The sequence below is a fragment of the Carcharodon carcharias genome, chromosome 11, assembly GCF_017639515.1.
Source record: "Carcharodon carcharias isolate sCarCar2 chromosome 11, sCarCar2.pri, whole genome shotgun sequence".
NCBI classification, from domain to species: Eukaryota; Metazoa; Chordata; class Chondrichthyes; order Lamniformes; family Lamnidae; genus Carcharodon; species Carcharodon carcharias.
Window position 1 is genome coordinate 19,412,883 of NC_054477.1, and position 13,165 is coordinate 19,426,047.

General features: G+C 41.2%; 1 protein-coding gene across 6 annotated transcripts in view; it reads left to right on the plus strand.

Annotated features, from left to right (window-relative positions):
• Positions 1–13,165, plus strand: part of dhrsx (dehydrogenase/reductase (SDR family) X-linked) — a 289,036-nt gene that overhangs the window by 86,191 nt on the left and 189,680 nt on the right. For all 6 annotated transcript variants that reach the window (XM_041199689.1, XM_041199685.1, XM_041199686.1 and 3 more), the window contains one exon: positions 8,277–8,345. In XM_041199689.1, the coding sequence (XP_041055623.1) occupies positions 8,277–8,345 (69 nt within the window). The remainder of the gene's footprint in view (positions 1–8,276; positions 8,346–13,165) is intronic.

The following is a 13,165-nucleotide window of genomic DNA, read 5'->3' on the forward strand; positions in this document are numbered from 1 at the left end:
AACATGATGTGAAGTTATATCAATGTAAATCTTATTAAATGTCAAAATGAAAAATTCACTTTTATGAAATTTAATGCTTTTACTCACAGCAAAGAACATTTATTATTTTAGTGGGCATATTGTTAAAAGCAGCTGATTTACATGTGATTCATTGTTTTACGAGCATGCATATGAGCTAGGAGCAGGACTAGGCCACTTGGTCCTTCGAGCCTGCTCTGCCATTCAATTAGATCATGGCTGATCTGATAGTAACCTCAAATCTGCACCCCACCTACCCCCAATAACCTTTCAACCCCTTGCTTACCAAGAATCTATCCACCTCTGCCTTAAAAATATTCAAAGACTGCTTCCACCACCATTTTAGGAAGAGAGTTCCAAAGACTCATGACCCTCTGAGAGAAAAAAATTCACCTCATCTCTGTTCTAAATGGGTGAACCCTTATTTTTAAGCAGTGACCCCTAGTTTAGATCCTCCCACAAGAGGAAACATCCTCTCCACATCCACCCTGACAAGTCCCCTCAGGACCTTATATGTTTCAATCAAGTCACCTCTTACTCTTCTAAACTCCAGTGGATGCAAGCCTAGTCTGTCCAACCTTTCCTCATAAGACAACCCGCCCATTTCAGGTATTAGTCTGGTAAACCTTCCCTGAACTGCTTCCAACACATTTACATCCTTCCTTAAATAAGGTGACCAATTCTGTGCACAGTACTCTAGATGTGGTCCCACTAGTGGTCTGTATAACTGGAGCATAACCTCCCAAATTTGATCCCTTGCCCCCACTACTTAGTTTAAATCCCCTCTGCTTCCCTAGTTATGTGGCTCGCATAAAGAGGTGACCTGACAGGGTGGATGTGGAGAGGATGTTTCCTCTTGTGGGAGAATCTAGAACTAGGGGTCAATGTGTAAAAATAAAGGTTTGTTCATTTAGAATGGAGATGAGATGAAGCTTTATCTCTCAGAGAGTCGTGAGTCTTTGGACGTCTCTTCCTGAAAAGGCAGTGGAAGCAGACTCTTTGAATATTTTTAAGGCAGAGGTGGATAGATTCTTGGTAAGGGGGTGATAAGTTATTTGGGTAGGTGGGATACAGATTTGAGGTTATTATCAGATAAGCCATGATCTTATTAAATAGTGGAGCAGGCTCAAAGGGCTGAATGGCCTTCTCCTGATCCTTGTTCATGTGTTCGTATCCTTCCTATCTTTGTGTCATCAGCAGATTTAGCAACCATACCTTTGGTTCCTTCATCCATGTCTTTTATATAAATTGTAAGAAGTTGAAATCTCAGCACTGATCCCTGTGGCACACCACTCGTCACATCTTGCCACCCAGAAAAAGACCCTACTGCCTGTTTCCTGTTAGCTAGACAATCTCCTATCCATGCCAATATGTTACACCCTACACCATAAGTTTTTATTTTTTGCAATAGCCTTTAATGTGGCACCTAATCAAATGCCCCCTCAAAATCTACATACAGTACATCCACCTGTTCCCCTTTATACACAGCATATGTTACTTCTTCAAAGAACTCCAATAAATTGGTTGAACATGATTTCCCTTTCACAAAACCATGTTGTCTTTGCCTGATTGCCCTGAATTTTTCCATATAATGTATTTAATAATAGCTTCTAACATTTTCCCTATGACAGATGTTAAGCTAAGTGGCCTGTAGTTTCCTGCTTTCTGTCTCCCTCCCTTTTTGAATAAAGGAGTTACATTTGCTATTTCCCAATCTAATGGAACCTTCCCTGTTCTAGGGAATTTTGGAAAATTAAAACCAACGCATCAACAACCTCACTAGCCACTTCTTTTAAGACCCCAGGATGAAGTCCATCAGGACCCGGGGACTTGTCAGCCTGCAGCTCCAACAGTTTTCTCAGTACAACTTGCCTGGTGTTTGTAATTTTCCCATGTCCCTCCGTCCCTTCCAATTCCTGAATTACAGCTATATTCTCTATCGTGAAGATTGATGCAAAATACCTGTTCAATTCATCTGCATCTCCTTATTTTCCATTATTAATTCCCCAGACTCACTTTCTATAAGACCAATGCTCACTTTGTTAACTCTTTTCTTTTTAATTATCTATAGAAAATCTTATTATCTGCCTCACTAGCTTTCTATGGTACTCTAATTTTCCCTTCTGTATAAAACTTTTAGTCATTCTTTGCTATTTTTTATATTCTGTCCAATCTTCTGACCTGCCACCCATCTTTGCACAACTATATGCTTTTTCTTTAACATTGATACTACCTTTAATTTTTTTAGTTAAGCATGAATGGAATTTTTCTTTCTATAATCTATGCTCAATGCAGTATTTTATTAACAATTTTTAGCTGTTGTTTGGAGGTTTTGTGGCACAGTGAGTAGTGTCCCTGCCTCTGAATCAGAAGCTCTGGGTTCAAGTCCCACTCCAGGACTTGTTGATCAAGGAAGATACATCCATAATGCAGCCAAACAGGTTGAGTATAAATTTGTAAATCCTCCCAACATACCCCAACGGCCGGCAGTAACAGTGGGAGAATTTCCTGGTCAGTCATGCGATAGAAAGAAATTAGAACTTCTACTATCACTATCCCTAGCTCCAGGTTACAACATGCATGTAAAAGTGTATGTTGCCACAGAAACCCAGACCCCTTGTGGGGCTGGTAGGCTCAGTTTGCTGGACGGCCAGTATGGATCAGGTTGGTGCCATTCTGGCTGAGGTGGATTCTACCTGTGGTGGAGGTAATGGCGCTGTAGGTCAAACCTGCCTCAAGAAGAAGTTATCATTTGATAAAGGTGATTGCAACAGAGTTCCCGCCACTCTTCTGAAGATGCTGACCCCATCTGATAGCCCTCTGGGTGCATTCCAAAGTCCTTTATACATATGTCCTGTGGCTCTTTAGGCCAAGTCATCTGTGTGTCTTAGTACTTTAGAGACTTGCATTATGATCCTCAATCTGGTTTTCATCAATCAAAGCAAGTTTATTGTTGCAACATTCTAACTTAGAGGTTTAAGTCCCAAAATCAATGTCGTCACTTTCCTCCAATCTGTCTCCAGTGCCTTAATAGCTTGCTTTTTGTTTAAAAAAAAATAAACATACGCAAACAACATTCCAACGAGTGCTTGTCAATGTTTGTGGATTTGGAGAAATTCCTGAACTGAACTCCTCAAGTGAGGAGAGGGTAATTATAAATCAATGAAGCTATCAGTTAAATGTAACTAAGACAATGTATTTTCCACAGAATGATATCCTGCAATAAATTACAAGCAATTCCACATATATGCTGTGTAATGGGATGTGTTGCTGGAAGAGTGTAATATCCTATAAAACTGTAGTGGAAGCAGCGAAGGTTTCTGTGCATATTTGAATGGCGGAAGGAACCACCTCGATTATAACAATTTGACTGTTGGTGAATGCTTGATTGAACCATGAATTTAACAAGGAATTGAATAGCAGGGATGAGAACTTGAGGGAGGATAGTGGAAAAAACAGCCAATATATCAGATAGACTCGATCACATTTCTTATCGTTTTAAGAATCCGTAGTCCTAAAATTATTCTGAGGGATATTAGCAGATGAATATTTATCTGAAACTTCTCACTGCATTATTTTAACATAAACAATAACATGCCTAAAATAACTAAATTACTCTGTTTAAATAGCAGAGATTTCGTGAAGGATATAATAAGCATTCATCCACCACTTTAATTTTTATATCACATGGATCAAGAATAATCAGTAGCTCCCTCGAAGCTCCCTTCCTGTTGCTGAATTGTTTTTGTTTTAATTGTGAAACTAAAATTAAGAGCCACAGTCCATATTGCTCAACCTGGGTTTCACGAGGACCAATTGGCTCGATCTCATTACAGCTTTGACCTAAAGTATGGACAAAGGAACTGAATCCCGGAGCTGAGGTGAGAGTGACTGTCCTTGACATCAAGGCAGCATTTGACTGAATGTGACATCAAGGAGCCCTCGTAAAATTGAAGGCAGTGGCATTCAGGAGGAAATCTTTCCACTGGTTAGAGTCATACCTAGCACAAATGAAGGTTGTGGTTGTTGGTGGTCAATCATCTCAGCCCTCAGCTGCAGGAGCTCCTCAGTGCAGTGCCCTAGGCCAACCATCTTCAGCATCTAAATCAATAACCTTAATTCCATCTTGAGGTTAGATGTCAGGCTGGCCCTTAGTGACTGCAGTGTTCAGTCCCATTTATAACTCCTTAGAAACTGAGGTAGTCTATGCCCGCATGCAAAAAGGCATGGACAACATTCCGGCTTGGGCTGATAAGTGACAACATTCATACCATACAAGTGCCAGGCAATAATCATCTCCAATAAGAGAAAGTCTAGCCTGCTCCCCTTGACTTTCAATGGCATTACCATCATCACTTTTGGAGAGGTGGTGGCACAGTGATAGTGTCACTGGATTTGTAACCCAGAGGCCCAGGCCAAAGCTTTAGGGTCATGGGTTCAGCTGCTGGAATTTAAATTCAATTAGTAAATCTGGAGTTGAAAGCTAGAATCAGTAACTATCATCACTTGTCATAAAAACCCATCTGGTTCACTATTATCTTTTAGGGAAGGAAATTTGTCATCCTTACCTGGTCTGGCTTACATGTGACTCCAGATCCACAGCAATGTGGTTGACTCTTAACTGCCCTCTGAAATGGCCTAGCAAGCCGCTCAGTTCAAGGGCAGTTAGGGAATGGCAATAAATTCTGGCCTGGCCTGCCCTGCCCTGCCCACATCCCATGAAAGAACAAAGGAAATCTCCCACTGTCAACATCCTGGAGGCCACCTTTGACTCGAAGCTTAATTGGACCAGCCACATAAATATTATGGCTCCAAGAGCAGGTCAGAGGCTGGAATTCTGCGGCAAATGACTTTCCTCCTGTCTCCCAGAAGACTTTCCACTGTATATAAGGCACAAGTCCAAAGTATGATAGAGCACTTGCCTGGGTGAGCGCAGCTGCAACACTACCCGAGAAGTTCGATACCATCCTGGACAAAGCAGCCTGCTGATTGGCACCCCTTCCAACTTTAACATTTACTCTCTCCACCAGTGGCGCTATAGTGTCTGCCGGCTACCAGATGCAAGGCAGCAAATTGCCAAAGCTTCTTTGACATCACCTTCCGAACCCACCACCACTACCACTTAGAAGAATGATGGGAGCAGATGTGTGGGAACACTGCCACCTGCAAGTTCCCATCTAAATTGCAAACCATCCTGACTTGGAACTCTATCACCATTCCTTCGTTGTCGTGAGGTCAAATCCTGGAATTCCTGCCTAACAGCACTGTGGGTATATCTACAGTGTGCATATGGTAATGGTTCAAGAAGGTGGCACACCACCACCTTCTAAAGGGCAATTAGGAATGGGCAGCAAATGCTGACCTTGCCAGTGACCCCACATTCTGTGAATGAATTAAAAAAAGGTTGAAAAAATTAGGAAAGAAGAAACGGTAAATCGAGCAGTTATGATCAGGTGATGCTGAGCTAGTGTTTGAAAAAAAACCTATAAAGTGCAGAAGCATGGAAATGTTTTCATTATACATGACACACAGGTTTAATTTACCCAATAAGTCAGACCGACATTTATTGCGCATCCCTAGTTGCGATGTGAAGGTGGTGATGGGCCTTTGAAATGAATTTTTAATTTAAATTAATAACTTTTTTCTTGGAGGTAATTTACTGAGGATTGAAGTGAGTGTATTCAGCTGCATTGCAGTGTGATCATTATGCATAACTGTGCTCTGAACAATCATAGGAATGTTAGGACTGCAAGGCCCAAGTTTTCACATCTCCTGATTTCATTATATCATTAGCTGTGAATATCGAAAGTAAATAAATATTTTGTCAAAGGTGCAATTTCTTTAGGTCCCCAAGGGGCGCCTGGTGTTTCTGACAGGTAGACCCGTCACAGTGTCACTTAGCAGACTGCTAGTGGGGATCTACAAACAGGTTGATTTATTCAGAGCTAGTGCCCTTGTTAAATTGAAAGTGGTATTGAGGTGCATTAAATTATATTGCCACTGCAACAAACAATGGCTATTTCAGTTTCATTAAGACTTCACGCCTTTTTAACAGAACATATCCCATGCACATACATTAAATCTGTCTACTCACATTTATCTGATGGGTACTACTTTTATTAATTTGGAATGACAATCACAGTCTCTAACCAGTCTTCTATCCAACTGTAGCATAACTTCAACCCCTTTGGATTTTCCTCTTTGAGATACTGGACAACATTCCATTGGCCTTTTTAGTTACCTTTTGGGCCTGTTCACTAGCATTTAGTAATGTCTGTACTTGTCTCTCTGGTCATTCACAGTTCCTAGCTGCTTGCCATTTAGAAAATACTCTGATCTATCTTTCTTAGGCTCACTTTCCCCATACTTAATTCCATCTGTCATAGTTTTGCTCACTCACTTAACCTATCAATGTTTCTTTGCAACTTTCTGCACCCTTCTACACAATTTACTGTGCCACCTAACTTAATGTCATCAGCAAACTTAGGTAAACGACTCTCTATTCCTTCATCCAAATCATTCACATAATGAAAGCTGAGGCCTCAGTCCAGATTATTGGGGGATAGCACTCGTCACATCCAGCCAATTAGAGTTCATACTCATTATCCTTACTTTATGCCTCTTACCTCAAAAGCAATCGCCTACCCAAACCAAGAGGCTGTCCACAATTCCATATGCTCTTATTTTTGTTAAAAGTCTTGTATGTGGAACCTTGTCTAATGCCTTCTGAAAGTCCATGTAAATAATATTCATAAGATACTCCCTTATCTCCCATGACAGGTTGCTCCTCAACATATTCAACTAGGTTTTGTAGCTAACACTTATCTTTTACGAATCTATATGGCTTTGATTAGCTTATATTTGTTTAAATTCTTGGTCACTAAATAGATTCTAATTGTTTTCTCATATTTGATGTTAGGCTAATAAACCTATTTTTTCCAAAATTGTCTCCCCTACCTGCCTTAAATAATGGAGTGACATTGGTCAGATAATCTATTTTTCCTTAGAGATGTTGGTTGGCAGATAAGTGTTGGCCAAGTCACTGGACGAGGCCCTCTGCTTTATGAATGGTGCTGTGGAATCTTCTATGTCCACCTGACAGAGCAGACGCAACTTAGATTTGATGTCTCATCTGAAAGTCAGCACCTCTTACAATGCAGCACTCCCACAGTACTGCAGTGAAGTTTAAACCTGGATTGTGTGCTCAAGCCTCCAGAATAAAACTTTAATCCACAACGTTCTGGTGCATAGGTGAGAGTGCTACCAGTAAGCCAAGGCCGATATCCATTCAGCAAAGAGAATTTATCAAAAGGCACACTAGAGAAAATCGAAAATGTTTGGCGCTCATAACTCCAGTTGAGGTATCCCAGGGTTGTGGAAGGTGCTATATAAATATAAGTTTTTTTCTTTCTGTCATTGTTCAGTTAGTTAATGTTGTGACCAAAGTTACTACTACACCTCTCTCTAATTACTTCTCTAAACTTTGGATCCTGCCAAATTCATCAATTTTACAGTGATGACATCAAAATCACTGCCTGCTGTACCAAATCAAAGTGAACATGTTTGCTGAATGTTTCATGTGTGCAATGGAAAATTTAGCATGTTCCAATCTAATTTTTTATCTCATGTTTTGGGCCCTTCCATGGATGCACATAGCCGAATTGGTTCTCTAATTTTCCTATGAGAAATACTTAATGCTTATTCTACACTAAGATGAACAGTCAACTTTGACTTCTGTTAGGTGGAACAATGGGTTAATTGGGACAAATTGGTTGCCACTAGGTGCCCTGATGAATTGGCTCTAGCTTTAAAATATTATAATGCATTTGTCACATATAATAATTATGATATTTTAATGAATTGTTTTATTTTCAAACAAAAAACATCTGTCGAACATTCAGAAATGAACCAAATAAGCACTGGTAAAGACCTTCGTAAGACATTTGCAAATTAGTTGCCTGTGATTTAAGAGGTCTTATTGATTTCTGCGATGAACCCAGGTGTTCCACTGCTCCTTCTGGTTATCATGGCTGTTCTGAGGAAGACATTAGATCATATCCATGTTTGTATTCTCCCTATATATGTGTGCATGCAGATAGCTAAGCAGCCAGTGAATGAAAGCCTGGCCATCACTGACCAGGTTGAGTTTTCTTTTCTCCTCTGCAGTGTACAGTTGCCATACGGTACTGCTGGCACCCATCCTGTGTATATGAGGACAGCGATTGTAGTAACAGTTTCGTGTTTCTTTTTTGTTTCAGCTGGCAATCATGAAAATCAGGGAGAGTTGTCCGTAAGCAGAATCGTCAAGGAAACTGGGAATGAGAAAGGTAAATATGCATCCCTTGATAGGAATCATCTGGATTGTTGTAATATCTTGCTCTTTTATTAAACTCCTGTTTAAAAGCAACAAGGGACAGGAATAGAAGTTATTTTCTTAGGAGAATTGGTGCAGTCTCTGAGGAAATTGCCAAAATGGTTACAGTTATTGAGAATTATAAACTCAGCTGCATCATGAAGCAGTCAGTGACTGATGTTAGTAAAAAGATTCAGTGACAATGGTTTTTTTCTTAAATTATCCAATTTTTATTTTTTGTAAACTGTTGTCTCAATTTGACCCACACAGCAGTGCTGAGGGACAAAGTCAGTGATGTGCAAAACTATCATCTTGGTGTAGTACTTAGGGAACTTTGTACTGTCAGAGGTGCCACCTTAAATGAAATGTTAAAATGAAGCTCTATCTCCAACTCTCAGTTAGATGTAGAAAATTGTGCTACTTCAAAGAAGAGCAGAAGTGTCCTGGCTGATCACTATCCTTCAACTAACGTCACTAAAATAGATTACCTGAATTTATCTGCTTGCTGTGCTCAAATTGGCTATTGTGGGTTCCTATATTATTACTGTGACTACCCCTGAGAAGTACTTCATTGGCTGTAAAATGCGCTGGGATGCCCTGATATCATGGAAGGTTATTATGTGACTATAAGTGTTTTCTTCTTATAAGATACTAAAATCTACAAGTAAAAGGAAAGCAAATCTGAAACCCTCTGAGACCAGAAGCACAAATTCTTGAGCACAAATCCACACTGCTACATCAGTGGAGTATTGAAGGAGTGCAGCATTGTTTGTAGGGGGGCATTGAATTGAAACCTTGTCTGTCTATTCAGGTGGACATAAAAGACTCCATGGCGCTATTTTAAGTGTTCATCTGGTATTCTGGCGAACATTTTTCCCTTAACCATCACAAAAAATCTGATTATCTGGCCAGTCATTTAATGGTTGATTGTAGGGCTTTGTTTTACACAGAATTTGCTGTGTTTCCCTAGAAACAGAAATGATTGTATTGGTTGTTAGTGGTTTGAGATGACCTAAGGATGTGATAAAATGCTATGTAACTTCCTTCTTTAACACTACTTCAGACTACACCATAACAGTAGAACAAAGTGGAGACCACAGGTTCTAGAGCAGATGTTGGGAATTTTTTTTGCGCAAAGTGATCAACATGGAATATACTTTTGAGTGAAAGTGAAAATCCTGAATTGTTTAAGGAACAGTCAGATTTTGTGGTGGGGAGATGTGGTGGGTTGGGGAAATTGTAAATTCTTTTTGGATTGATTAGCCAAGATAGATCTAAAGGCCTTTTCATCTGGCAAATTCTGTTCTATTGGTTGGGGTTCTGGGATTTTACTGGTGTTTTAATAATTGAGTCCCCCGATTTCGTCTGTTCGTAATAATTGTACATTAAAATTAAATCTCTTGGTAGGGAATAATTGCAAGATAGTACCTTTCTATTCTAAAGACATTGTAATGAGGAACTTCAGTTATGCGGGTAGATTGGAGAAGTTGGGGCTGTTCTCCTTGGTGAAGAGAAGGTTAAGAGAAGATTTGATAGAGGTGTTCAAAATGATGACTGATCTGTACAGAGTGGATAGGGAGAAACTGTTCCCATTGGTGGAAGGATCAACAACCAGAAGGCACTGATTTAAGGTGATTGGCAAAAGAAGCAACAGCAACATGGGAAGATACTTTTTTACGCAGCGAGTTCTATGGTTCCATGGAGTGACATAGAGTAATACGGCACAGAAACAGGCCCTTTGGCCCATCGCGTTTGTGCTGGCCATCAAGCACCTATCCAATCTAATCCCATTTTCCAGCTCTTGGTCTATAGCCCTGTATGCTATGGCTTTTCAAGTGCTCATCTAAATACTTCTTAAATTGTTGAGGGTTCCTGCCTTTACCATCCCCTCAGACAGTGTGCTCCAGATTCCAACCACCCTCTGGGTGAAAAATCTTATCCTCAAATCCCCTCTAAACCTCCTGCCCCTTACCTTAAATCTATGCTCCCTGGTTATTGACACCTCCGCTAAGGGGAAAAGTTTCTTCCTATCTACCCTATCTATGTCCTGCATAATTTTGTATACCCCTATCAGGTCCCCCCTCAGCCTTCTCTGCTCTAAGGAAAACAACCCTACCCTACCCAGTCTCTCTTCATAGCTGAAACACTCCAGCCCAAGCAACACCCTGGTGAATCTCCTCTGCACCCTCTCCAGTGCAATCACATTCTTCCTGTAGTGTGGTGACTGGAACTGCACACAGTACTCCAGCTGTGGCCTAACTAACGTTTTATACAGCTCCAACATAACCTCCCTGCTCTTATTTTTTATGCCTCGGCTAATAAAGGCAAGTATCCCATATGCCTTCTTAACCACCTTATCTACCTGTGCTGCTGCCTTCAGGGATCTATGTACATGTACATCAAGGTCTCTCTGATCCTCTGTACTTCCTAGGGTCCTACCATTCATTGTGTATTCCCTTGCTGTGTTAGTCCATCCAAAATGCATCACCTCACATCCGGAACGCACTGTCTCAGAGAGTGGTGGAGGCAGATTCACTCATGGCTTTCAGAACGGAGTTCGGTAATTATCTGAAGAGAACAATATTTGCAGGGCTACTGGGAAAAGGCAGGGAATAGGACTCGATGAGTTTCTCCTGCAGTCAGCCAGGACAGACACAGTGGGCTGAATGGTCCCTTACTGTGCTGTAATCATTCTATGATCCTATAATATAATCATTCAATGACACCTCAATTCTCTAGCCAACTTATGTTTAAAAGTAGTCGATGTTGCGACTCAGAAGCACTCGTTTAAAATGCTGCAAACCAGTGTTATTAGCCAGTGATGTTTAGTTTTAGCTAGCTGGAACCTTGAAAGGAAGCACTTATGAGATTGATAACCAGGATTTTAGAAACAGACCCTTAATGTAGATGCAAAGCTGCTGTTAATCTCTCCAGAACAGTAGAGGTATAAAGCATGCTTATCTGAAAATAAAGTCATCATTTAGATAATGTACTGTTGAATTCATGTTATTTTTTTTTATTCATGCACGTGATGTGGGCTTCGCTGGCTGGGTCAGCATTTATTGCCCATCCCTATGTGGTGTAGGTACACCCACAGCGCTGTTAGGAAGGGAGTTCCAGATTTTGACCCAGTGATAGTGAAGGAACGGCGATATATTTCCAAGTCAGGATGGTGCGTGACTTGGAGGGGAACTTCCAGGTGGTGGTGTTCCCATCCCTCTGCTGTCCTTGCCCTTCTAGATGGTAGTGGTCGAGGATTTGGAAGCTGCTGTGTAAGGAGTCTTGGTGAATTCCCGCAGTGCACCTTCTAGATGGTACACACTGCTGCTACTGGGCATCGGTGGTGGAGGGAGTGAATGTTTGTGGATGTGGTGCCAATCACAAGCAGGCTGCTTTGCCCTGGATGGTGTCAAGCTCCTTAAGTGTCGTTGGAGCTGCACTCATCCAGCCAGTGGGGAGCATTCCATCACTTTCCTGAATTGTGCCTTGTAGATGGTGGACAGGCCTTGAGGAGTCAGGAGGTGAGCTACTCATCGCATGATTCCTAGCCTCTGACCTGTTCTTGTAGTCACAGTATTTATATGGCTATTTCAGTTCAGTTTCTGGTCAATGGTAACCCCCCAGAATGTTGATAGTGGGGGATACAGTGATGGTAATGCCATTGAACGTCAAGGGGCGATCGTTAAATTCTCTCTTGTTGGAGATAGTCATTGCCTGACACTTGTGTGGCTTGAATGTTACTTGCCACTTGTCAGCCCAATCTTGGATATTGTCCAGGTCTTGCTGCATTTGGACATGGACTGCTTCAGCATTTGAGGAGTCACGAATCGTGCTGAACATCATGAAATCATCAGGGAACATACCCACTTCTGACCTTATGATGGAAGGAAGGTCATTGATGAAGCAGCTGAAGATGGTTGGGCCAAGGACACTACCCTGAGGAACTCCTGCAGTGATGTCCTGGAGCTGAGATGATTAACCTCAAACAACCACAACCACCTTCCTTTGTGTTAGATATGACCTCAACCAGCAGAGAGTTTTCCCCCTGATTCCCATTGACTCCAGTTTTGCTAGGGCTCCTCGATGCCACACTGCTGTCTTGATATCAAGTCACTCTCACCTCACCTAGAGAGGACACTGCTACTCATTACAAGAGATTAATATTGCTGGTGCTTGATTAGCTGTTTGTTGCAGAAAATGATAAGGGAAGCAGAAACGTAACACAGGTCAGGAAGCATCTGAAAGAGATTCAGTAACATTTCTGGTGGGATTCATGGTTACAAGGTTCATCAATGTTTTTTATTTCAAATGTAAATAGACCTGCAATTCATTACCAGCATCTTCTATGTTTTCTGCTGAGTACCAGTTTTTGAGGTTTTCCTTCCAGTTGCCAGCTGTGGCTCAGTGGGTCATACTCTCCTTTCTGATTCCGTAGGTCGGGCGTTCTTGTCTCAGTTGAGCACAAGATCTAGACTGACACCCCAGTGCATTACCAAGGGAATGCTGTGCTGGCAAAGGTGCCGTATGTCATATAAAACATCGAATCGAACCATAAGAGATCCCAAGGCATTATTTCAAAGAAGAACAGGGGAGTTCTTCCTGGTTCCAATATTTATCCCACATCTGGCATTACTGAGACACATTATCTGGTCATTATCATATTGTTGCTTGTGGGAGTTTATTGTGCACAATTGATTTCCATTTTTCCGATATTACAAGTGACTTCATTTGAAAAGCACTTCATTGACTGTAAAGCACTTTGGGACATCCTGAGGTCATGAAGGATTCATTCTT